Here is a 26,925-nt window from a genome sequence, read left to right on the forward strand (position 1 = left end):
TGACCTGGGGCAAGGTTTCCTTGGCTGGCTCAAACAGCCTTGATTTACTTTGGCTGCTTGGAGTCTTTATCAGTTTAACCAATGGTTACACCAGGGAATTCTTTTTGTCTCTGAAGTAACTTTTATAAATCTAGATTGTCTACTCAAATTCTTTTTATATCAGTTCTACAGTATGAAGAATTTTTCTGCCTTCATACACTAATATCAGCACAGTTTAACTTGGATTCTACTCTCTGTAGGCACTGTTGGGTTTTGATTTTTTTTTCCAGGAAATCTTAATATTTTTTTCAAGACTTGCTTCATGTATATTTGTCTGCCAATTTGTTTTTCACCTTTCAGTTTTTCTGTGTAAACATACTCGTTCACAATTTTTTTTTGTCATTTATCTTCAGTTTTTGTTTTGTTGTTTGTTTTTCTTTTAAATTTCTATTTTCTAAGAATCTCCTGTAAAAACAAAACAAACAAAAAAAAAATCCCTTAATGCCATGGTAGAGCTGTTGCATGCTCATCTTAGGATAAGCACTACACCAAGGGATGTGAAATGCAAGCTTGTGAAACTCCCAGAAGCTGAGTCACAGCCATAAAATTGCCTGCAGTGTCAGGCCTAGACTTTCTTACTTTGTGCTTGACACATGTGGGAGAATTCAGATTAAAGCCAAGGGCAGTGTTAATTAAACACACATGGAACCCCACAGGAGATCAGCAGAAGGAACAGTGGGGATGACCTGAACCAAATCTCTCTGCTCTTGGTGTTGTGGATGGTGCTGGGCAGTGCAGATCCCTTCAGCCTGTGCAGAAATCAGTGTAGAGTCAGGGCCAGCAATTGCTGCACTCCAAGTGTTCTTGTCATGTTTTGGGTCTCCTCAGGCTGTTTGTCTCAGTAGAGGCCAACCAGCAGGGCAGAATCACCTTCCCACCTTCTCCTCACTTTCTGAGTCTTTTCATGCCCAGTATACAGTGAAAAAAGGCCTGATTTGGATGTTTAATGGATTTTCCAAGTTCTTATTTACACGTGCAAGTAAAACTTTATATGGCAGTGATGAATTTCTAAACAGCAGATATAGAATGGATGCAGTGGATCTTTTTATGGATAAGAAGCCTAGAGCAGGGCTACAGACCTGCATATTTTGAAAATGAAATCTATAATTATTCTAAAAGGTTGTACACCTCTAATTTAAGACAATGAATTGGTCTATTGTTCATAACAACTTTTTATGGAAATACTGTTTGTGATATGTTCCTAGAGCTTTCACAATTAATGACAGGATGGATGGAAAGTGACTCATTTCTTTATACAGACACCCCTTTTATTTTTTGTTCTTAAAAAGTAATCTACCTCTTTAAAATTTGTAGTTTAATACTTGTTTGGTGAATTTGTGCCACTTTCACTTTCACTTTCACTATCATTCCCATTTTGTTACATTTCTGTTATGGGGACTTTATGTTGAAATATTGTATAAAGCATTTGTAGCAAGTTTAAGAAAATAAAATATTTAAAATTATTTAAATTGTTTTGGACACTTCAATTGTACTATATGTGATTTACATTTTACATTAATTTCATTTTGTTTTCATTTTGGGTTGTTGATCTTGGAGCATGTTCCTGTATTAAAGTTTGCTGTTAGGTATATTGTTTCTTCTATTGGAGAGTTGATATAAAGATTATTCTAATGAAAACATTAAAAATTGCAATTTGACATAAAAGTGGGGTTGTCCTTGCTTTTGAATGCTGTAGCCTTGCTGGAGGGCTGTAAATTGAGGTAAGAGCTGAAGAGGGAGGTTCCTCCTCCATGTGCTCTCCATGCTGTGCTGTGAGCTCCAGTCCCTGGTGTTGCAAGCACTGAGTGACCAAGCAGATGGAATTATTATTATTATGACACATTTCCTAAAACCAATAAAGTGAACTTTTCAAAAACTTTGGGGGAAAGTTGCCTTTTGTGTGGAAAGCAGATGTGCCAAAAAAGAGAAAAGAAAGAGAAAGATAAAGGAAGATAAACCAGTGTTCATCTAGGAGGAGTTCAATGTATCCTTCAGCTGTGTCCCCCTGGCTCAGTGACATCAATTTGTACCAATTGGCCACTTCTGGCTTAGCCTGAGGATTTTAGGCTTTAATTGTGGACACAGCTGATAAATTGAAATTATTTAAATGAAAATTACATGCACTATTTCAACTTCTGATACTATAGTTTTCTGTTTTACTGATATTATAGTTTTTTGGTTTTATATTTTTTAAACTTGTTAAATAGTTCAATAAGAAAAATACAAATGCAAATGCAAAGGTTTTTTTGGCTCTAGGGAGTTTTGGAATGTTGTATTCCCTTCAAGATGTGTGTTGTGCCTCTTGCAGTCCAGCTGGAAGCATCTGTGTCCATGTTAGTGTGGCAGTGGGCTGAGGCTAAACAGCATTTTACAGCAGTCAGATCCTGCACATGCTCCCAGCTAATCCAGTAGTAAGTTACTGTTTTATGGAGTTGTCCATTCAAATTAATGCTTCTCTGAATGAGACTTTTTGCTAAGAAGCCCCAGTTTATTTTTCCATGTGGGATGTCATTCCTTGGATGTTCTGTCTATAACAGCATTGTCCCTGCAGTTTGGATGGTGGGGGAAGAGCTGATGGGATGATGCAGAGCTCCCAACATTCAGGGGGTGTTTTTGCACTCCCTGCAGTTTGGGATTTGCACCACAGTGGAAGAGGTGAATCCTTGGTCTCCTTACACCAGGGAGCTGGGGGGAAGCCACAGTGGAGTTTCCACTCTGGATTAGGTTTTACTATCTTTACCCAAGGGAAAATATTGTTTTACATACTCAGTGTTGTATTTTGAGGTTTTATCAGAAAAAGGAAACATGGAAAAAGTGAAGATTTACAGTCTGGAGATTGCAGAGGATGGGACATAAACTTGGTTCATTGTTTCCGGTCTTTACTGACAAAGGAAATATCACTTGGAGTTTGCTCTTGCTGCAGTCTGGGTATTTCAGTCACCTTGTGAGGATTTATTGGCCATGTGTAGCAGTGAACTGATGGTGAGTAAACCAGCCTCATTCTTTAATATCATGGCAGAAATCCTTTTGCCATTTTATGTGTGGTGTCTCTGCTGTGATGTTAAATCCTTTGGGTCCCAAGGATGTGCCACACTGAGATGTTCACCTGTGCTCACCAATTTATCAGAGAAATGCTGGGTGATGGAGATCTCCAAATGAGAAATGATCATCAAAGGGTTTCAGTCCTAAACAGGTGACTCATCACAACCAGAAATGTGCAGCTTTCATAGTCACTATTGCAATTGCATCTCATCTGCATAATTGAATTTCTCTGGCTTTTATAGCTGCCTCTGTATGATCTGAAGCAACAATAAAGCTGTAACAGAGCCCACAGAGTGCTGACACGTCTTGAAATGCATCCAGACAGGCAATGAAAACAATTTACCTTGTGCTGTTTACAGAGCCCAAGTGACACGCTGGGCGAGATCAAATGAGGGTTGCTTTAATAAAAACAGAGGTGCTGGGGTTGTTGTGGAGAGGCAGATCTGACAGGTTGTGTTTTCCTTTCCTTGTTTTCCATTTCCCAGTTTGCTGGCAGGCATGGGAAGCACCTTGTGGCACAGCTGGGCTGTGTTCAGTGCTGGGTGTTAGAGCCAGGCCCCTCCTGCCCTCCAAGCTCCTCAGCCCTGGTGGGAGCTGCCCAGGGGATTCAGGCTGGGCTGGTTCTGCTGCTCTGCTTGGTCAGCATTTTGTGTTGCAAGGCTGATATTTAAAATTCTAGTTTGGTTCCTGATGATTTTCTTTGGGGAGATGTCATAGAGTTTGATGTCTAAATGTTCAATATTGAATGCAAATAGGAATAGCATTCACTTCATTTGCTGTGGTTTGTGACTTCATTTCCAAAATTATGGGCTCAGCTCCAGGTTTTTACTGGAGTTGGGTTTAGCCAAGGAGCTGAATTGCTAGAGACAGACAAATAGCTTGTGAATGGCCTTAAAAAGAGAACTTAGAGGACCTTACATACTAATTCTGGCTTTTATTTGCTGGATGTGATCTCATGAGTCACATGATGATGGAGTTCTGCTCATGATGAAAAGGAGCTAAACAATAGATTTTGAACAAGCCCATGCTGGGTTGGAGCTGAGCTTTTGTGGTAAGTCTGTGATGAGAGAGGGGTGAACTTCCACATCTATTTATTAAACTTTTGTTATCATTCTTCTTCTTGCTTGCTAGCCTTCTGATGAAATCCTTTCTTCTGTTCTTTTAGTAGAGTTTTAATATAATATATATCATAAAAGAATAAATCAGCCTTCTGAAACATGGAGTCAGATCCTCATCTCTTCCCTCTTCCTGGGACCCCTGTGAACACCACCACAGCACAGGTGGGACTCATGGCCTTGGAGGTCTTTTCCAGCCTCAGTGAGTCTGTGATTCCTCCTGCAGTTCAGGCAGTGCTGCTCAGCAAAGTTCAAGCACAGAACCCCAGAATGATGAGGTTGGGAGAGACCTCTGAGGTCACTGAGCCCAACCTGTGCCCTAACACCTCAACCAGGCTATAGCACCAAGTGCCATGTCCAGGCTTTTTTAAACACACCCAGAGATGGTGATTCTGCCACCTCCCTGGGAAGAGCATTCCAGTGCTTTATTATTCTTTTGGTGAAAAAATTCCTCCTAATATCCAACCTGTACCTTCCCTGACATAGCTTGAGACTGTGTCCTCTAATGCTTGTGTAAATGCCAGGACTTTTTCAGGGAAGTGATTTTGTTGGGAATGCAGAGCTCATTCCCAGGCCCAGGCCTGTGCATAGCCCCAGTGACTCAGTGAGGAATTTCTGGAGTTTTTCCTTTAGGTGTCGAGATCTCAGCATTGCAGTGTGGAAGGAGGTGGGGAGATGAGAAATAATGAATTCTTACATCACTGAGCTGCTTTGAAGAGTTTCACACTCAAACTCCACAGTCACTGGAATTTGAAGTTGTATTCTGTTCATTATGGCAAATTCAGCATGTCCCTCATCTGCCTTTTGAAGTCAACACACACTTTTTTCTGTGGTTTCTTTGTTATGTAATGAGATGTGCAGGACTGAGGGCTCAGCCTTATTCTGCTGCTCCCCAGCAACCCTTTGGAACTCTTTTGGTGCCACCATTTCTCTATAAAGCTAAATAAAATAAAATAAACTACAGTGTTCCCTAAGTGTAATGAAAGTTTTCTCATCCTGTTAGGAATGTGATTATTAGATGCAAACTTTTTATCAAATCACATGACCTGACTGTACAGAAGATGAATTTGAGTACTTCTATTTTTAATCCCAAATTTTTTACCTTTTGGCTTGCAAAATACTCTGTGCCACTTTAAAAGGGCAGGAAGACACATTGCTGACATGATACTGTTCATCTAAATTTATTATTGCTTTACACCAAGATTTCTTAAGTGACCAAGACTCTGAGCTCAACTTGAAGCACCTTCAAGGCAACTGAAGGAGCTCAGAGCTGGATTCCTGCTCAAGTGGCTACTTTAGGTCACTGGTTGCTTTTGAAAATGTTAAACACCATTTTACTACAATATTAAACTTTAATACATTCATTTTAAAGCCCCCCAGGTGAGCTTAGGCATGGTGTGAGATTTTTTCCACTGTTGGTTTGGTGTTCATCAGCCCAGTTCCTTGTGATCCACGGGGAGTGGAACTGAGCCAGCCATGAAGAACCTGAAAGTGCAGAGCAGGTGTGAAACAAAGCAGTTTGGGAGCTCCTGTGGGGAGCAGTGCTGCTGTAAAGGATTCAGTCTTTGAAGCACTGTGGTGGAGAGTGCTGTGAGGTGTCTTCTTGGAAGTCTAGAATGCAAAGGATCTCAAGAACAGGTTTTTCCAGCTTAGATTCATGAAAAGCCTGACCATAATATTCATGTTCTGTGAAGGAAAGATAAAATCCTGACCTGCTCCAGCTCTTTCCCTGCTTTCATGAATAAACACACACAATTCTCAAAAAATTAAGCTCCTTTTTGCTTTCTGCTGCTTCCCCATTTTCTGTACATCCCTTTCAACAAAACTTTCAACAAAACCTTTTTGTCTTGAGAAACACTTTGTTCCACTGAAAGAGACAAACAAAGGTCTTGTCCTTAGTGGGTGATGTTTTTATGTTTTTCCAAGTCCTTGTTTTGTGTATTTATTTCCCATTAAGCAAAGTGCTGCTGCCAGGGAGTCCATTGCAGTCAGGGGAGCAGGGCTGTGGTTTAATCTCACTGAGAGCAGAAAGCCCAGAAATGGAATTTATCCACCCCTGAACCTTCTTGCTTCCCCTCTGGCCTGTGAAATTACTCAGCCTAATTCTGTAAAACCAAGAATTTGGCCCTAAACATCCACATTTCTATTTTTTTTTTTCCTAAGCAGTCAATGATTTGTGTCATTTTAGATATTCTTTAATTTCAGATTAGGAAACACTTGATAGAATAAGTTCCTGTCATGCTGATTGTTAAATGTAATGTGGAATGTGTGTGTGTCTGTAATTTTGGAGCATATCCTTGGGGTTATTCTAGATGATAGAGTATAATCCTTGTAGGGAAAAAACCACTTTAATTGAGGTAAAAATGTGAACCTAAATCACCTGAATTTTTCCCAGAAACTGCCATGACTTTGTTCACTGAATTTCCCAGGTGGGACTGGCACCCACCTTGGATCATTGCAGCCTTCATGCCCACAGATACCACGGCTTATTTCTCTGGGACATTTCTAGAGAATTAAACCAGCAACCCAGGAGAATGTTAATTGAAGGAGTGTGGTAGAAGACAAACTAATTTGAATAAAAAATACCAAATGTATTTTGGGAATGTCTCAGGGAAGGGGGTGTGTGAGGATTTGGCATTTTTCCTGGCCTTTGAGTTTGTGTCTGCTGCTCATGGCAAGGCTGATGGGGAAGCCTGGCAAGGGATATGGAAGTAGGAACTTGGTTTGGACAAATTCAATATTCAGGAGACAATTTAACCTGTGACAGTAATGAGGGTGGTGTGGGAATCTTCCTTTGTTCAGTGCTCTGCTTTAAGGCTGCAGATTTTCTGAGTAACCTTGGCAAATCCCTTTCCACCTGGCTCTGTTCTGGATCTGAAAATCTGGGATTATGGTACTGACTCACACTACAGAACACTTTCAGATTTGAGGATGGAGAACTTGAAGAGCTGTGATTTAGTGTATTTTTAATTTTAGGGAGTCTGACCAAATTGGGTGATTTATCTCTTCTAATTTAGGTGTGCTCCCACTTGTGAGAGAGAGCCTGTAAAAAATAGCCTCATTTAACTTCTGGGTCAGCTTTAATTTATGGAATAGCTGGTGCATCTACCAAACTATTTAGTTTGGTTTTAAATTCCTTAGCTGACAGAGAAAACTTTGTGCACACAAATCCTTTCTGCTACCTGATATCTGGACCTTTTTTCCTTACAAGCAGAGTATGTTTTCTGTTGCTATTCTTTATTTTTAATGATTTTTTTCCCTGCCTGGGGACTGTTGCCAGCAGTGGTTCTGCAGAGCTGGGGTAGCCTGGGCTGGGCACAGGGTGTGAGGGGCTGGGAGCAGCCCTTGCCCCTTCCCATGGGACCATCCCTCAGCACAGGCTGTGAATTCCTTTTCTCTGCCTGTCTCCAGTTACCCAGGGCTGAGATGGTGAAAGCAGGTGCAAAGTGACAGGGACAAAAATAGCAATTTCAACCACAGCTCCTAATGCAGCAGGGGGATCTCAGCTCCCCTCCCTCTCAGAGAACAGCTCCCCTTGTCCAAATCATCCCCAAATCCCAGCTCTTCTCTAAGCAGGCTCTGAAATGAGAGTTCTGCACCCACTGCAGGTGAGTGTTGGGACAAGGGAGGCCCTGGTTCCTGTGAAACTCCATTTCAACTCTCTCCAGCTTTGGCAGAGCAGACAGGGCTGTGCTTTTGGAGCACTATGGAAGGGCAGCACTAACAACTCCATATGAAACTCAGTTTCATTTTCTATTTGGAAAATAAATCCTTTTCTATCTCATTCTCTGATCCTCAGCTTCCAAATAACAAGCCATGTTATTGGCTTTAAAGCTTGAGGAAATAAGGGGTGAAAGATTGTGGAATTGTGGAGTCGTTTGCACCTTAAAACCCATCTCTTTCCACCCTTCATGGGCAGGGACACCTTCCACTGCCCCAGGCTGCTCCAGGCCCCCATCCAACGTGGCCTTGGACACTTCCACAGCTTCTCTGGGCACCCTGTGCCACCCTCACAGGAAAGAATTTCTTCCTGATGTCTGATCAGGGTGTGCATTTGAAAGTCTAGGACAGATTTTCCCTGATATTTTGTCTCTTTGGATTTGAGCTTTTAACATTTTTTTCTTTAGGTTTCCCATAGGATGTAGACCCTGCCTCACTGCCTGCAAGAGTACACAGATGTCATTGATTAGAAAAGAACTTTAAGCAGTCATAATTAATATTTTGACAGAAAGCATTACTTACATGGAGACATTCTAAACAGAAATAAACTAAAATTTCCCTCTTCTAGTTATAGTAAAAATCTGAAGCCAAACAAACTAAACTTATTTTGGATATTCTGCTGTTTCCCTTGGTAACAGTCCTTATATGGACCAACAAAAATCTGGCTGTTGTTGACCTCCCCATTGCCACTTTCTGGTTCTTCCACATTGGCTGAAGGTTCAGGATTGAATTCAGAAAGGCTGGAGTGGATGATTTACATAGAACAATAACAAAACTTTTGGCAGGCAATTTTAACCACCAATTTTAATTTGAAAATAATTGAATTGCTTGCTTTTCAAAATTTCTGTGGTTTGGGTTTTCTGTTGTAATGGAAAGTTTTGCACTTCTTTATGTCCAACTTGCAGTTGCATTGTGTGTAAGGACAAACTGAAATCTCCTTTAAAGGGTGTGTATTGAACTCTAAAAATAACCCAGAGAGAAACCTGGCTTTGAACTTTTTTTAGACACGTTGCTGTGTAAGAAAATGATATTTCAAAAGATGTTCCCTTGGAAGAACATAAGGGCTTTGGTTTGGTCAGAATTTTGAAGAATTTGCCTTGGGAAGGAAGGTGTGTAATTACCTATGGGGTGCACAGGTGTGAGGAAAGCAGACAAGTTTGTGCATGATGGCAAAAGGTGCTGGATTTAAAAACAAACAGGGGATTTTTTTGAATCTTTTAGGGTATGGAGGTTTGGCTTCATTTGAACTGAATTGTATGTCTAGAATAGGGCAGAAGCAGTTGGATTTCCCTTGCTTTGAGTCATGTTTTTGGGCTTTCTTCTTGAAATCACAGTCAACTGAGGCATAGAATTAAAATGTTACAGTAAAAATCTCCGATTTTCACTTTCACTTTGGGACTCTTAGTTTAAAATTTGAAGTACAATAAAGGCACAGCTGTGCCCTGTATTGTCAATTCTGTCATTCACAATGACAGGAGTGCTCTGCCAACTTGGACCTGGGGAGAAATGACCAGGTTTGTGCTCTGATAAAGTAAAATTCCTTCTCCAAAAATACGTATTTTAAACCTGATGTGGAGTGTCCTGAGCGAATGGAACGTGACTCTTCTGGTTTCTGGTGTAGCTGGGGGTTTCTCTGTCCCCAGTGGGTCTGGGGCACGGGGTGGGAGCCTGGACTCCCTTCCCGTTGACATTTTTCTGTTTCCTGCTTAAATAAACTCACAGGCTAAGTTCAGAACAAGGCAAAAATGCCCTCTTACCTTCCGAAGTGGCTCTTGGTGCTTGCAGTGAGGGTGGAACGTCGTTTTCCTTTCTCGTGGCTTGCTAAAGCACGACTCTGCTTTGGTCTGTGCCCGCTCCCTGATGCTCTTCTGCCTCTTCGCACATTGCAGGCTCCGCATGGCCTCTAGATGTCCCTCCTCATCCTCGCACAGCCCCAGCAGCAGGCAGTGCAAGAAATCCAGCTCCAGCTCATCCCACTTCTTCTAGGAATAGACCCCGGGCATGTCTGACAAAGCAGGTACAGCTATCGATGATAATTTGTCCCTGACAGAGGAGGAAATGATGAGGAGGGCTCCATCTTATCGAAAGGCTAATTCATTACTTTATTATACTGTATTATACTGTATTATTCTATACCATATTACACTATATACTTTATTATACTGTATTATTCTATATTATACTGTATTATTCTATATTATATTACACTATATTACATTAATCTAAACTGAATCTGCCAAGCTCTCAACTCTGCACACACTGCACAGAATCTCATCACTGTCAGCTGATGGGCTTGGGCAAATCAGTGACCCAGCCCCAGGTATTGGTGAGGCTGAGCTGATTTTCTGTTGGTTTCAACAAGACACTGTTTTCTACTTCTTCATTTTCCCATTAACTTTCAGATAATAATCTCCTTTATACTGATGGAACAGCTAAGGAACAGGATACTTTACATGTGTAAAGCTAAAGGTGACAATGAGTACCAACAAAATTAAGACATTGCAGCTTTAAGTTTATTCTTTCTTAAAACCATTCAAAAAACAACATTTGAGGGAATAGTTGGTAAAATTCTGAGGTTTGCTATCTCCTGAATAATGGGGATGGTTGCTAATGAATGTTAATATCTCTAGCTGTCTCAGAGCATTTAGTTGTGGTCCAAATCCAAGCAAAATTAAATCATGGTTGTCTCTTTGATGTACAGTGGTCACTGAAAGATTTGCCCTGCTTCCAGCTCCATAGAACATGGAACTGTGACTCCTTAAGCTATTTCTGATTAAATTCCACTCTCTGTGTATTTTCAGGTACCAGAAACTTCTGACTGGAAAAGGTGAGGTGAAGCAATCCTCAAGCATTTCCCTCTCCTGCTTTGCTCAGATGAGGTGAGATGGGTTCCTCAGCAGACAGCGGGGACAGAGGCCTCTGCTGGAAGTGCTGATGTGCTTCTGTCATCCCAGCCTTCCTTGCCAGGGAGGGAGCACAGAGCAGGTTCCTGCCTCTCCAGAGAGTGCTGGGGCCAGGGTGATGTCCCCCAGTGCATGGAGCCCACGTGCCAGCCTGGAGAACAGCCTGGAGAAGGGTTCAGGCATCTGCAGGCAAAGTACCCCTGCTCAGAGGGTGGGTGGCTCTGGGTGAGTTTCTCTTTCTGGGAGAACACAGAGGGTTTAACATACTATGCAATTAAATTCTCAAAAGACTGTTACATCCTTTTAGTTTCTGCTTTCCATCCTAACGGGTAAAGAACTGGGCATCCCACAAAAGGAGGAGTGGTAGGGGGTCCTGAGGTCTCCACATGGGAAGCCTGTGGGTACCCCAGGCTCCTGACTTTGTGCCATTAGCTTTAAGGGGCAGATGCTGTTGCTTCTGAAGTGCATCAGGACACGTGGGTTTTGTTACATGATCCCTGGGGAATGCACTGACAGCCCAGCTCCATGAAGGGACAAACATCCATTTCTCAAAAGCTGCCATACCTTGTGTTGCCACTCTGGTACTGTTCAGAGCCAGGATTTATTGATTCATTTAGGGGCAGTATCAAACACAGGTGTTGCTGTGCAGGATCAGGCCAGACTTGTCCTTAAACATAACATTTGTCCTTAAACAGAGCACCTGTGTTTGTGTCTCTGGAACATGGGTTTGTTTTCAGGGTGCTGAACAGAGGCCATCCCTGAGGACAGCCAGTAAAGACTAATTCCAGAAGCACACAGGTCAGCTGATAAAATGCAGTGCAGATAGGTCTCTTACCTCTTCCTGTCCCCAGATGGGGTCAGTCACACCCAGCTGCATCATCTGCCAGTTCTGGGCAGAACTTCTGCCCCATTCACCCGTGAGGTGAAGGTTCCTTCTGCCAGCACGTGATTTTTCCATGATCCCTGCTAGTGTAGCATCCAGGTTTGGAACTTTTTAAGGAGGCCAAAGGGGTTGATTGTTGTATTTCCTTCTTGTTTCAGTCAGTTTATTCCTGTCCTTGACTTTGCACTCCACACAGAAAAGCACAGATCTGTGTATGCACACATTAGTTAGGAAGAAACAAGTGCCCGGTTGATATTCCTCCCCACCACCCTGAAAAAGTCAAAGAAAGGATCAATTTTATATATATATCTTCATATATGGATATATATATATGACAGATAAAAATATATATGTATGGAATTGCTGAAAACAGTTAATTTTGTATAGTTTTGATGAAAATCAAATCATTCAAAATGAATAGAAAAGCTTTATAGAAGAAACACTGTTCACCATGAAAATGTTCTAGGTGAGTGTTGTTCGAGTTGGAAAGAAAAGGTTTGCAGGATCTTGTATTATCTCACCACAGATTTTTTGGATAAACCCCTCTTGGAGGCTTTCTAAGTGCAATTGTGGTTTGGGGGAAGGCTGAGAACTGGATGAGCCATAAAAATCTGCATCCCCTCCCATGCTGAAGTTATGCTTCCAGTCCAGGATGTGAGACCCTGAGGTCCTTGTGCCATTGCTGGCTGCTCTGCCTCATTTCTGGGGTGGAGGGTCCCTAGGGTTTGTTCCCTTTGGAGTTTTTATCTAGCAGTAATCTCATAAAAAGAGATGTACTAATTGCAAACAAAGCTGGGATTTTTCACAGCAGCCTTGGAAGACTGAGAATCCCATTAGTCATCCAAACCAGTTGGAAGGGAGCATCCAGATCTGCTAGGCAGCTTGGTAAATTTTGGTCAAATAGCACAAAAAAATTAATTTTCCTGGCTTTATGTCCATGTCCAAGCAGCTGGTGTGCACACACAGCTCTCTGATCAGTTTGTCTCCCTTTGGTGTTGCACGTTACCTTTTTATTTTCTCTCCACATTTTGTCCTTTCACTCATCAAGTAATTTTAGTATGGTAAACCCTGTTCTTTCAAACAGCAGTGTCTGGAGAGTACCTAAATCACTTGAAAGATGAGTATAAAGTGCTAATAAACCCAATATACTCTGGCTTAAAGCAGCAGTATTATTAGTTATTGATTATGATTGATTGTCCCAGTGCAGTTTTGTAGGACACCTTATCAAAGATCACAGTTAGTGTATAAATTATCACTTGAGGATTGTTGCTGAGGAAGAGTTTCCTTGCCATATAGCCCAAATCCTGCTTTAAACAATCCTTTCTCCTCAGACCACTCAGCTTCCAGTCAGTTCAATTAAGGATGAGTTCTGGCATGGATGCTGCCCAGTTTAGTGCCTTTAAGGCATCCCTGTGAGGTTCCCAGAGGCCACTTCTGTGCAATTTATTTTTGCTGCCTTTTTTAGAGTGTTATCAACTATAAAAACTGACATTCTCAAGGAGAGAAGTGTGTACATTGTTGTGATATAGGAACGTTTTTCCCAGAGAAATTCTGGTTTATCACACGAGCCTGTAAATATGTATTTACAATTTTAAAAGCACGTCTTTATGTCCCTGATTGTAAATGCTCTGTTTTTAAAGTTTTATAACATGTGACTCAACCAAGAGACCACAGCACACAGCTTTATATTGTACTGGTCTGTTTGAAGGGTCCATTACAGTCTGAGCTGTAGCAGAAAATTGTCCATGTCACCAACAAGAAATAACCCATGGTTGCACCAGATTTCATCATTTTTCTTCAGAAAAAAATGCAGTTTTTCTGGGAGGGGGGTGGGGGGGATGATTTTTCTTGCAGAAAAAAAAGCATCAGTTCAAAATGATGTCATTTCTCTGGACCAGTGAGGAGATTTCATTCACAGTGAATTCAGGAAAAGTATGCCATCTTTTCCCAAGGCAGAATTTCACAGTTTTGCAGCAAATTTTTAACCTCCCCCGTGCCTGCTGGTGAAACATGAAATTTTGCCCTTGACCAATATCACAAGTTCTTGTGAAAATTCAAGGAGAGGGTGGGGAAAAAGCTCAGGTTTTGCATGTAGAATTTCCAAGGACAACACTGGCAGCTCTGCAGTGCTCTCATGGCAGTGCTGGTACCGAGGAGTTTATTGAAAATAAACTCTGTGGAGATGTGGTGGGACCTGGTTTGTGCTGGGGCTCTGAATTGCCATGGAGGACTGAAAGCTCTGTTGTCTGTCTGCCATGTAAAGAAAAAGAACAACAATAAATTAATGTGAAAAACTGCATTATGGAAATATTTATTGCTATTTCAGCCAAGGAGGTCTTAAAAGCTGAGACTGGCTGTGCTGTAGCTCTGAAACAGGGGAATGGTTTGGGGTTCTCCTGGTGGGTGGCGGGGGAGGAGGAAGGAGACGCCAGTGTCACCTTGGTCTGACAGGTTCAGTGCACACAGACAGGGATTCATTGTCCTGACAGCTCCACCCCAGCTCTGCATGCTTGGAGCAGCAGCCCCTGAGCCCCAATCCCCCCCTCCTGCTGAGGTGTGTCAGCGCTGTGGGGCTCCAAGGCTGCTCTGCCCAGCTGGGAGGGAAGTGTTTGAGCAGGGTGTGCAGTGGGAGGGCTGTTCTCCCCCTAGGAGTGCTCCCTGTTCCATGAACTGTGTGCCAGCACTGCACACTGAGACATTTTATGCTTTCTGCAGGGCCATTTGTCCCTTTCCATGGAATCCCAAAGTGGTTTGGGCTGGAGGGACCTTAAAGCTCATCCCATTTTCCCCCTGCCATGGGCAGGGACACCTTCCACTATCCCAGGGTGCTCCAAGCCCCGTCCAACCTGCACTGCCAGGGATGGGACAAGCACAGCTTTGTGCAACCAGGGCCTCACCACCCTCATTGTAAAAATCTTCTTTAAATCTGCTCTAGATGGAGCCTCCTTTAGTTGGAAACCCTGTAAGGGAATCACTGAGGGTGGTGGGCAGCCATTGTCACGGGTGCATTAACCCCATGCATCCCATCCTTACAAACAACAGCAGGTACAAGAAATAGGTTTGGGAACAGCTGAATTATGTATATTAATATTAATTTCACATAGGCTAAAAATGGCTCTTTCACCCCAGAAAATCTGAAGGTTCCTTATGCATTATAAATCTGGTCTCTTAGAGAAAAGCCACTGCTGTCACTGTCGCCTGCCAGCGCCTGCAGCAGCCTGCCAGGCTCCTCTGGCACTGTCACAGCCTGTTTGGCTCTCAGGAAATGCCACCCAATTTCAGGTGAGTTTGAAGGGATCTGATTGTGCTGAGCTGTCACTCTGTCCCTGAATAAGAACCTTGAGAAATATTCTTTAAATAGCTGCATGCTCCATCCTTCTGTCTGTGCTGTCACATCAAGCAGCGCTAATTACTCCTTTTTATAAGAGCTGTGGCTTTTTTGGGAGAAGGCTACACCCAAAAACTGATAAGGAGGATCACTTTCTCATCCTGAAGCTGCTGCCTGGAGGCTGCTCAGCTCTGTGTGTGTGGTGCTGGCAGAAGGATGCAGAGGACACGACACTGCCAGTGCCTGGATCCCCTCCCAAAGTCCCAGTCAGCAAAGCCAGGGGCTGCTGCACCAGTGTTTGCTGCCAGTGCTCCAAGGTAAATGCTCCAAGGTAAATGCTCCACCAAGGCTGGGGGACAGAGAGCTCAGGAGTGGGCACAGAGGAAATGAGTCCATCTGTGGTATTTGCTGGATCCCCAGGAGGAATTGATGAATCTGACTCCATGTTCTTAGAAGGCTAATATTATATGTTATGTTATATTATGTTATGTTACATTATGTTATATTATATTATGTTATATTATATTATATTATATTAATTATGCTATACTAAAACTATACTAAAGAATAGAGAAAGGATACTTACAGAAGACTACAAAGAATGATAACGAATCTTGTGACTCTCTCTTCAGTCTGACACAGCCTGACCCTGATTGGTCATTAAGTTAAAACAATTCACATGAAACCAATGAAACAATCACCTGTTGGATAAACAATCTCCAAACACATTCCAAAGCAGCAAAACACAGGAGAAGCAAATGAGATTATATTGTTTTCCTTTTTCTCTAAGGCCTCTCAGCTTTCCAGGAGAAGAATCCTGGGCAAGGGGATTTTTCAGAAAATATGAATGTGACAGGGATGAGCTCAGCTGGAAATGACAGCAGAGCAAGTTCTGCCCTGCTGCTCACAGATAAGCATCACTCACTCCCCAGTGAGGAAGAGGAGGGGCACTGACAGGTGCTGGGGTAGGGGACAATTTCATGCTGTGCTGTGGTGTTGATGTGAGGGTCCCCAGGATGTGGTGAGAGATGAGAATCTGACTCCAAGTTCTTAGAAGGCTGATTTATATTATATATTATATTATATTATATTATATTATATTATATTATATTATATTATATTATGCTATACTAAAACTCTATTAAAGAAAGAGAAAGGAGACCTCAGAAGGCTGGAAAAGAATGATAATAAAAACTCGTGACAGACTCAGAGAGTCTGACACAGCTGGCTGTGATTGGCCATTATTTAAAAACAATTCACATGCTGGGTAAACAATTCTCCAAATCACATTCCAGAGGAGCGAAACATGGAGAAGCTGAAGCTTCCCAGGAGAAGAAATCCTGGTGAAGGGATTTTCCATAAAATATCATGGTGACAATGCTGGGCTACATTTGGTTCCTATCAGGCTTTGCAGCTGCCTTGGAAGAAGAAGGGGCATTTGTCTGAGAGCAGCTCATATTATCTTAGATATGAGATGCCAATGCAAATAGGGCCACTCCCCTTTTTGTACTGCTCTGCTAAGTTTTGGGTGACCTTGACTTCAGCAGCACTTTGCAGGGTTGGTTTGCTGTTAATCTTTTTGTCCTTCTGTGCCAGTGCCTGTGTGAAGGGCTGGGGAGGGGCATTAACTCCAGGCTCATCTCCTTGCCCAGAGTCAGCTCCTCTGGGCCTCTGCACTGCTCAGTGAAGCTCTGGGGAATGCACTGTGTGGGGACAGGCATTGCATCAGAAAATCTATATATAAAACATAGTGCTCGTTATTAAACTCACATCTTGCCTTCTGCACATTGTATTTACTCTCTCATATATTGAATTTTCCTACAGATGGTGTGTTTAACTGACAGAACTGACAGACTCCCTGAGCTCCTTTCTTGGGTTCCTCTGTCAGGTTTGCCTGGGCTGTGCTGATTCAGGAATGCTTCCTAATTTGACCTTCAAGGGAATCCTGCAGCACTCTGTCCTGGTAGATTCTCTGTCTGAGTTCAGCTTCTCTCTGGGCCCAGCACCAACTGATTAGGGTCCTTTCAGAGTTGGGATTTCTTTCCTACAAGGATATTTATATATTAATTAATCCATACTAAAGCCTTACTTTTGATAAACAACCCAATCTATTCCCTAAGTCCTTAAGGGTATTTTCTTTCTGCACCGCTGACGTAATTTTCTTCTCTGCCTTCCAAACTTTTTTTTTTTTCAGAAAGAATAAAACTCAACCAAACAAAATTGACTTTAAGCCAAGAGCTGCTGGAGATGTAATCTGAAGGAGGGCAGAAATGTGTTTAATTGCTGCTCTGATGCCAAACCTTAAGTGCTTTTCTTCAAAGTGAGTTCTACAAAACTCCATTTGCCTTGCATGACAGAGGCATCAGAACTGCAGAAACCTCCCAGAGCTGATGTCAGTGGTGTGGTCTGAGGAGGAATAATCACATCCACTCATCCCCATGCATCCCCATTCCAGCAGCCCTCCTTGTGACATTGCTGTGCTGGAAGAAAATGCAAAAATCCTGAGCTGCTATTTTTCCTGCCAGAGTCTCTGCCTTGCAGCAGTGAAATGCTGATTTCTGACACAAGAAATAAGTTCTCACCTGCTACCAATCGTAGCCAATGACCTCTCATTAAGGATAATTTCTGAATGTTTTTTCCTGAGCCCTCCCCCATTCCCAAATCCTTGCTGCAGTGAACATTGTGAATAACCCCATTTCTCACACAGGGTATTTCTGGAGCTGAGAAGTGCCACGGCAATGGAACGTCTGTTCTCATGATGTAATGAGTTTAACTGAGCTTCTTTCTCCCTTTCATGCATTTTCCTGTGCCACACTGTTGTGTGTTCAGTGGGATAATTGGGTAGGGAAGAGAAGGAGATTTGCACTGAGCTGCATTTTCCAAGGCTCTTCTGTCCTGGTGTGACCTGTCCCTGTCCCTGCTGCCAGCACGGGCTGGGGGCTGCAGCTGCACAGAGCCCCACATCTCACAGAGAAAAGCAAGGCACAGAATATTCTTCCCAAGGATATTCTTATCTCTTTGGCTGTGCCTGTGTTTGTGCCAAATTAGAATGCAATATGGAGATTGCTCACCCAAAGTGATGGTGCTTTGTTTCTCTGAAGTTCAGAGAATGTGAAACCCAGAAATATTCTTGGGAAGGATTGTGCCTTGCTTTTCTCTGTGAAGAGAAATGTGGGGCTACAGCCCCCTAAGGCATTTTGGGGTCTCTGATCATCAGTGGGGAGCAAATAAACAGCTACAGCCTCCTGAAATGGCCTGGGGAGATCTCTCAGCAGTCATTCCAGGGCAAGGGCCAATAAAGGTGCATTAGATGGACTTTTCCTGGCACTTGGCTGATGGAAATTCAGCTGTGGAGTTTTTAAAGTGCTTGTGTTGCAGCATCGGGGTGAGTGGAATGAGGGATTTGTCTTTCCAAACCAGCTGTGGGTCTGCTGGGAGATAAAACCAGCACTGGGACATAAAAGAAACAATGGGAAGGATCCCACTGATCCATCCATTAATGAATGGAAAAAGAGATTTGCCTTTACAAATAAACTTTAGGTTTGCTGATAAATGAAATTAGACATTGAAAGATGAAAGAAACAATGGGGAAGAAAAACCCCTAAATTCCATAAGAATTAAAAATGAAAAGGGAGGGTTATACACTAGAGGGAAATCTTTGGGATCAGGCATTTTGGGAAGTCTGAACCTCTCAAGTACCTCAGCCAATGGGGACAGAGAGAAGGGAAATGTGGCTGGGAAATTGGGATAAAAAGGAGGCTGCACCCTCCAAAAACTGGAGAGATCCCAGGGGAATGCCCCATGGCCTCTGCCTTGATTGGAATAAAGCCAAAGGACTCCTCTGCCTCCTTTTTGGACATAAACCTCTGGTGTTTGTGGATTAATTTCCCTGACATGGGTAAATCTGCTCATGAGCAAACCTGGCTCCAGCAGTGGAGTCCTTTGCAGAAAAAGCTCCCACTCAGTGAGGGTTTGGGGTTAATTTCCGTCTCCTTTCACCTTCCTCCCACACTTCCAGGGCATTGAGTCCATAGATTTCATTCACTGTGTGCAAACAAAGCTCCTCTAAATTCAGCATCTCAAAAAGGGGCACATTATTCTCATTATTCCTAACACTCATTTATCTCCTTTTCACCTAGAGAGAGAAGCTTTGAGTCAGGTTATGTGTTCTGTTATTCTGTTTGTAGTTATTTTCTGTGCTGCAGCTGATGGAGCTCACAATGGCAGCAGCAGAACTGGGGGCACCTTAAGGAACCTTGTACAAACAAAACAAATCCCAGGTGTTGTGGTGAGCACAGAAACCCAGAGGAGGAAATCTGGCACTGGATGATGTGTGGAACTCAGCACAGCAGCACAGGTGTCAGCTGTGAGGGAAATCCAGGTGAGCTGCAGTGAGGTGGAAAATGTCATTTCTGTACCTCAGGGAGGGTCATTTCTTAGGAACAAAATGTGCTGAGCTGAAGTGAGCAACGCTTGGAGTGTGTCCAGAGGGAAGGGAAGGGAAGGCACTGCTGGGCTCCTCTGCTCTGGAGCTGCTCCAGGGTCTCCAGGAGAGAGGGTGGTGATGCTGAGCAGGGACATGTTAGGAAAATTAACCCACAAACACCAGAGGTTTATGTCCAGAAAGGAGACAGAGGAGTCCTTTGGCTTTATTCCAATCAAGGCAGAGGCCATGGGGCATTCCCCTCAATCTCTCCAGTTTTTGGAGGACGCAGCCTCTTTTTTATCCCAATTTCTCAGCCACATTTCCCTTCTCTCTTTCCCCATTGGCTAAGGTACTTGAGAGGTTCAGACTTCCCAGAATGCCTGATCCCAAAGATTTCCCTCTAGTGTATAACCCTCCCTTTTAATTTTTAATTCTTACAGAATTTAGGGGTTTTTCTTCCCCATTGTTTCTTTCATCTTTCAATGTCTAATCTCATTTATCAGCAAACCTAAAGTTTATTTGTAAAGGCAAATCTCTTTTTCCATTCATTAATGGATGGATCAGTGGGATCCTTCCCATTGTTTCTTTTATGTCCCAGTGCTGGTTTTATCTCCCAGCAGACCCACAGCTGGTTTGGAAAGACAAATCCCCTGTTCCTCTCAGACACAACTCCCAGACCAGCCCAAACAAGAAGGCTTTTCCTGCTTTCTGGTTTTTGGGGCTGTGGGCTGGTTGGATGCAGAGGCTGTGAGCAGTGGTGTGGAATCCAGCATGGCCTCTTGTGCTGTGTAACTCTGTGCTGGGCTGGACATGGAGCCCACGGGGAGCCTGGAACCCCAGGAGCTCCTCCCAAAAACCCTCTGCAAATCCAACAGCAAACAAACAGCCTTTGACAGCAAACAGCCTTTGACAGCAAACAGCCTTTAACAGCAAACAGCCATTGACAGCAAACAGCCTTTGACAGCAAACAGCCTTTGACAGCTCCCCACTTGATTCCTTCTCATCCCCAGAGTGCCCCTCCCTCCAGTGACCGAGTCCTCAGCATCTGCAGCAGACAGGTTACCTGAGATTATTTTGGTGCTTTGGAACCTCCAACGCACTCTCCCAATGCGCAATGGAATTGGGGAGAAGGAAAAAGAAGGAAAAAATACATCTGTGAGTTCATCTGCAACTCTAAAACTCCTGATGTTTTGGGGCTGGAAAAGTTTTGCTAAGGAAATAAGGATTTACAGGTAGCCTCTTGCATAATTTCCTTTTTTTTTTTTTTTTTTTTTACTGTTTCAGAGCTGGATGCTGCTCTGCAGTGGGTTCTGCAGAGAAGTTACCAAACAGCTCTGGGAGGATTTCATGTGACATGGCCAGGGAGAGCAACAGGCACAGTTAGGAAGGAAGAAAGCAGCCACAGGAATAAATGTTGAAGATATATGGACCAAATGGCCCAATTTTTGGTTTCCTCCATGTGGTAGACAGGAAGGTCAGGTTGAATCTCCTGTTTGTGTGAGGGCAGAGATTGTTCCTGTGTCTTTAGTGAAATAAACATGCAAAGTAGTCTCTGGACTGTTTGTTTGGATTCTGCCAAAGATAATCTGAGCCTAAAATCATATAAATCATAGAATCCTAGCCCAGTTAAAGGATGCTTTAAAGGGTATCTAGTCCCTGCCACGAGAGGGACATCTCCAGCCTCATTAGACTGCTCAGAGCCCCATCCAGCCTGACCTTCAATGTTTAACAGGGATGGGGCACCACAGCTCTCTGGGCAACCCGTGCCAGGGCTTCTCCACCCTCACTGTAAAATATTTGTTCCTTAAATTGATGTAATATCTGAGGGAGTAAACGCAACACACCGACCCAGCTGGGATTTTGTGGACAGCTCCCGGCTGGGTTCTCACCCTGTGTGTGCAGCGACGCTGCCCCAGGAGCTGCTGCGGCACAGACCACGAGATGTGACTTCAGTTCCCTCCGCTCGGAATTTTCCAGGTGTTCCCGGCCCCTCTCTGCCTCCTTGGGCTGCGGGAAGGGGCTGCGGTCAGCCCTGTGTTCCTGCAGGAACCTCTCATTCTCATTCTCTGCCCTGGGCTTTCTGCTGCTGCAGATTTTCTCATTCCCAGCCGGCTCACCGTGTGTTTTCCTAACCACGCGGGAACCTTTCTTCCCAGCAGACTTCCCCAAAAAAAGCTCCGCTGACTCACGGACCACAGATTCACGCAGCGCTCCCGGAGCCAGCATCCTTTGCATTGGCAGGGGGAGCTTTTCAAAGAGAGATGAATCAGCGCTGTCAGACTTTGCTGGGAGTTAACTCTTGGCCCCTTTTCCCTGGAAACAGCCCTGCCTGGTGCTTACACTGAAGGAATTCCAGCCAGGCATCCTTGCGGGATGGACACCGCGGGCAGGTTTGGCAGCCGGTGCTCTCCCCTGTCCCTGGAGCATCCCGCGGCCAGGAGGGGGTTAAGGCAGCTGAGAGGGGGTTAAAGCGGCCAGAAGGGGGTTAAACCAGGCAGGAGGGGGTTAAGGCAGGCGGGAAGGGGTTAAGGCAGCTGAGAGGGGGTTAAGGTAGGTGGGAAGGGGTTAAGGCAGCCAGGGGAAGGGGTTAAGGCAGCCGGCTCGTCGTTCCCTGCCGGAGTTCCCACCGCCTTCAGAGCGCTCCGGGAGCAGCCGCTGCATGCGGGCAGAGGGAGGAGGGCCGGGCGGGCACTGCAGCAGGGCACAGGATGTTATTTAACGTGGCTCCAGTCTCCTCCCCCTCGCCGGTGAGGCTGGGGGAAGGGGGGAGCGGGCTGGAGGGAAGGGACGAGCGGCGGGGGTGATGCCGAGAGCCCCCGAGCCCGGCCCGGCCCGGCCGGTGCCGCCCGCGGCTGCCTCCGCTGGAATCCTCCCCTGAAAACCTGCCCTGAGCTCCTGAGGGGCAGCTGGGGCTCCTGAGGGGCAGCTGGGGCTCCGAGCCCTGCGGAGGAGGATTCCCGGTGCTCTGGAATCCCCGGTGCCCTCACAGCGGACAGGCTGGAAGGACGGAGGCTCCGCAACCCCACGGGAGAATTCCCGGGCTCCTGAGGGGCAGCTCGGCTTCCTGAGGGGCAGCTGGAGCTCCTGAGGGGCAGCTGGAGCTCCTGAGGGGCAGCTCGGCTTCCTGAGGGGCAGCTCGGCTTCCTGAGGGGCAGCTGGAGCTCCTGAAGGGCAGCTCGGCTTTCTGAGGGGCAGCCCGGGCTCCTGAGGGGCAGCTGAGGCTCCGAGGCCTGCGGAGGAGGATCCCCGGTGCTCCGGCATCCCCGGTGCCCTCACAGCGGACGGGCTGGAAGGACGGAGGCTCCGCAACCCCTCAGGAGAATTCCCGGGCTCCGGAGATGTGTCCGAGCTCACGGACAAGGTAGGGCTGGGCTTGGATATTCAGGAGAAGGAAGAGCCTCAGGACTTTGCTGTGACCATGGTAGATAGCCCAGAAGGGGCCGATCCTCAGTGCCCGGCGCTAATTCGTGCCTGAAGCCGCCAGACCTGCCCAGGACGCGCCAGAACCTCCCGGGAGAGGCACGGAGCTTTGGATTTCTCCATGAAAATACTGCTGGCGCTCCCCTGAAAACGTGTGCTGATCCTCTCCCTTGAAAGGGGCCGCGCCGTTCCTCCCTGGGTGTCTCCTCCTGCCCCGAGGATCCGTGGGGGACAGCAGGGCTGGGAGCTCCGGGCTCTGCCCCATGACCAACACTCAGCTCTGCAGGGAAGCCATGGACTCCCCCCCGGCCTCCTCCAGCCCTGCTGCAGGGCCTGTCACCTTCTCCCAAGTTTTTGGGCAGCAGTGCCAGCTCATGGAAGCAGGTAAGAGGGGAACGTGCACACCTCCGTGTCATCCTACATCCCACGTCCTGGTTTGTCATGTCCCTGCTGTCCCTTTCCTGCTCTGTTTCCCAAGGTCCTCCCTAAAATCTGGTGTTTTCCAAAGGGAAGATTGGGGTGACCCCTTTTGCAATCGAACAATTTGGCCTTGACTACCCTGAAACCACTCAAAAGCTTTGTGCCCAAATATTTACAGACAGCAAGGGGTGGGATGGCCCTGTGGGTTTGGGTTAACCTGGGCTGGAACAAGCTGCTCTTTCTGTCCTTGCTCTGTTTCCCAAGTTCTTCCCTAAAATCTGATGTTTTGCATTGAGAAAATTGGGGTGTGACCCCTTTTGCATTTGAGCACAGGCCCCCACTACCCCTGAAACCACTCAAAAGCTTTGTGCTCAAATTATTTACAAACAGGAGCAAGGGCTGGGATGGCCCTGTGGGTTTGGGTTAACCTGGGCTGGAACAAGCTGCTCTTCCTCTGCTGGTGGAAGTTCTGTTTGGGTGTGAGCAAAACGTGTGTGGTGATTTCTGCATTTCAAAACAATGACATTCTAAGTGGAGGCTGATTTGCTGCTTTGGAGGGCGATTACTGCAGCCTGTGAATATCTGCTTTGCTATTCAGCTCTGTGAAGGACAAAGTGGGGTTTTTTTCATGGCTTTCCCTGGCTGTTTGTGTTACTGTAGCACCCAGAAGCTCTGCTCCTTTTCCCAGGTGTTTTCATACATTTCTAACTCTCTGCAGATGGGCCTGGTTATTTCTTATCTGTGCTTTTTGGCTGTTAAGTAGGTGGTGTGTGACATGACTAATCCCAAATTTTCCATGTTTGCCTCTTGCTCTCACAGGTGCTCTGAAGCACCAGTCCCTGAGGTGCCCCAGAGCTGTGCACTCGCATCCTCCTCCATACCTTCTTCCCCAAATTTAACAGATTGGATAAGGAATTTTACAAGATTTACTCCTGTTTTCCTATCCCTGCTGGCAGGTAGAGCAAGGATGTGTTTGTTTACTTAGGGCCATGGATAAACCTGGGTTTCTGCAGTGATGCAATTACAGCACTCGTTCTGAATTTTTAAAGCTTGTTTTTCTCAGATCTAGTGGTACTTTCTTATTACTGTTTGTGCTGCTACAGGTATTGTGGCAAATTTATCCTGCAAACTGTCCCATCCTATTTCCTTCTGTTTTCTCTCTCTTCTAGTAGCCAGTTCTGTGTTTGGGTTGTGTGTTTAATGTGGTGACATTAAAAATAGTGTGTATTAGTTTCCTGCATGTCTCTGTGGGACTTCTGCTCTGCCTCTTGAACTTTCACAGGTAGAGCTGGCAGGATGACTCATTAGGTGACTAATTAGCTGACTGCTACTCAGTTAATCAAGTTTGAGATCATGCTGCTGCCTCCAAGAAAATGTCAGGCAGCTCTTTAAGAGGGTTTGGTCTTAAACTTTCCTATTCCATGTGCTGGGATCAGTCCAAAGGCTGTGGATCCATTGTGTCAGGTCTTACCCAAAGAAGAGATGCAGGAGAAAGCTCTGATCCTGGGTGAGCAGTTTGTTTCCCAAATTAGCAAGGTGGGAAAGTACAGGTGGTAGGTTTAGTTTGGTTCGTTTTCCTTTCCCTTTCTTAGAGGGAAATGCCCCCAAAAGGAAACCTGGGACTTCTGGGTTTTCAAATTCCACATTAGTCAGCCAAGCAGACTGGCTGGTGGATCATCACCTTGGGAGGATTTTCTGGATGTTTCCTCAGGCAGGAGGTGAGATGCAATGCAAGGATGGGTGTCCAAAGGGATTTCAGTAGATCCTGTGTGCTCCTGTGAGTGTTCTCTCCTCACAGCAATGGCCAGGCACACTGAGCACTCCTGAAAGCACAACTTCAGCTGCAGGGGCTGGGGCTGGGCTCATGGCCCTGGGGCTGTGGGAGCAGACACAGGTTTGGGACACCCAGCTCTGGGTCCTTACATGTGAAAAACCCCAGTCTCTTGTTTTTAAATTTTTAAAGTTTAATAGTAATAAAATGGTTATAAAATAGTAATATCATTAGAGTAATAAAAATGTGGACAATTGGGATTAGGACAATACGAGAGAACAGAAACAAAGAGTTACAGACAGTCTGGGTACCTCTTTCTGGGCAGCACGAGCCCAGAAAAGGGACCCACGTTAACAGAGGATTAACCCTTAAAAACAACAGCCTGTTGCATATTCATACACCTCACACATGATGCATAAATTCCATCCAAACACAGGATTCTGTCTGGGCAGTGTCAGCTTCTTCCTCTGAATCCTGACAGTGTCTTCAGGGTTGAGCAAGGCAGGGAGAAGTTCATTTCTTCTGATAAGGGAGCAATAAATTCTCTTTCTCTGAAAGATTCAGGTGTCCTGTGGCTGCTACCTCACTGTGAGTCCTTTCTTTTAAAAAAATCTTACATAGCATAGCTTCTATTTTAATATTTTGTTATAACCTAAAACTATATTTAACACACTACTTAAGAAAATTAATAGAGCATAACTTTCTAACATAACACATATAACATTCATTTTAATATTTGCAAAAAGCCAATAAAAAATCCACATTTTTCACACTTGTGTCCTGTGTCACTGAGCTGACATTTGGGACAGGGCCACAAAAGGTCTCAGTGTCGAGCAGGGCTGTGTAAAATCCTTTACAAACCATAAAACCTGATCTTGTCCCTGTGATCCCCTCATCAACAATCTCTGAGGAGCTGTGAGGAGCCAAGTTCTGACCCAAACAGTCCAAATCTCACAGGAAACGTTTGTGGCTACCCAGTGCCACATCATTGTCACTGGTGGCATTTGGGCTCCTTATTAACACTGGGAGGTGCTTGAATGAGAAAGGTGCTGGCCTTAATTAAATGTCAGATTTTGTGCCTGGAGAATTGCTGAGCCTGAGATAGATCACAGCCTGACAGCCCTCTGTGATGCACCACCTGCCATGGGCCTGTGCCTTTTACAGCTCCTGTGCTGTGAGGACCTTTCTCCTCCAAAGTACACGTGAGGAGAGCTGGGCTCTGCTTGCACAGTGTGCTCCAGGTTGTGTGGAGCATTTCCTGCTCTTGATGGAGAAACCAGGGGGGTGTGGTGCTGCAAACACATCCCTTCTCCCAGTGCTGCTCTCCAGTAGCTTACCTGAAACCAAATACTGAGTGTTTGGGGGTCAGCTTTCCCCTTGCCAGCTGCACCTCCCCTCCATTGATAAAAGCTCTGTAAAACTGGGGGTTTTGGGCAGCTGATCCTGCACAGTTGGCTGATTGTCCCTGGCCAGCTTATGGAGATCTCTGATTGTTCCTGGCCAGCTTATGGAGATCTCTGATTGTTCCTGGCCAGCTTATGGAGATCTCTGATTGTTCCTGGCCAGCTTATGGAGATCTCTGATTGTTCCTGGCCAGCTTATGGAGATCTCTGATTGTTCCTGGCCAGCTTATGGAGATCTCTGATTATTCCTGGCCAGTTTATGGAGATCTCTGATTATCCCTGGCCAGTTTATGGAAATCTCTGATTGTTCCTGGCCAGTTTATGGAGATCTCTGATTATCCCTGGCCAGCTTATGGAGATCTCTGATTATCCCTGGCCAGCTCATGGAGATCTCTGATTATCCCTGGCCAGTTTATGGAGATCTCTGATTGTTCCTGGCCAGTTTATGGAGATCT

General features: G+C 45.0%; 2 protein-coding genes across 3 annotated transcripts in view; both read left to right on the plus strand.

Moving 5' to 3' along the window:
- Positions 1-13,999, plus strand: part of PRDM2 (PR/SET domain 2) — a 65,194-nt gene extending 51,195 nt beyond the window's left edge. For both annotated transcript variants that reach the window (XM_054647744.2, XM_077190386.1), the window contains 2 exons: positions 9,806-9,933; positions 10,718-13,999. In XM_054647744.2, coding sequence (XP_054503719.2) covers positions 9,806-9,902 — 97 coding nt within the window. In that variant the 3' untranslated portion in view covers positions 9,903-9,933; positions 10,718-13,999. The remainder of the gene's footprint in view (positions 1-9,805; positions 9,934-10,717) is intronic.
- Positions 14,000-22,012: 8,013 nt separating this feature from the next.
- The window catches only part of KAZN (kazrin, periplakin interacting protein), a 225,562-nt gene continuing 220,649 nt past the window's right edge, over positions 22,013-26,925 (plus strand). Inside the window, exon 1 of the mRNA XM_054647839.2 lies at positions 22,013-23,260. Coding sequence (XP_054503814.1) covers positions 23,140-23,260 — 121 coding nt within the window. The 5' untranslated portion in view covers positions 22,013-23,139. The remainder of the gene's footprint in view (positions 23,261-26,925) is intronic.

This window comes from Agelaius phoeniceus, chromosome 24 (assembly GCF_051311805.1).
Source record: "Agelaius phoeniceus isolate bAgePho1 chromosome 24, bAgePho1.hap1, whole genome shotgun sequence".
In the NCBI taxonomy this organism is placed as follows: domain Eukaryota; kingdom Metazoa; phylum Chordata; class Aves; order Passeriformes; family Icteridae; genus Agelaius; species Agelaius phoeniceus.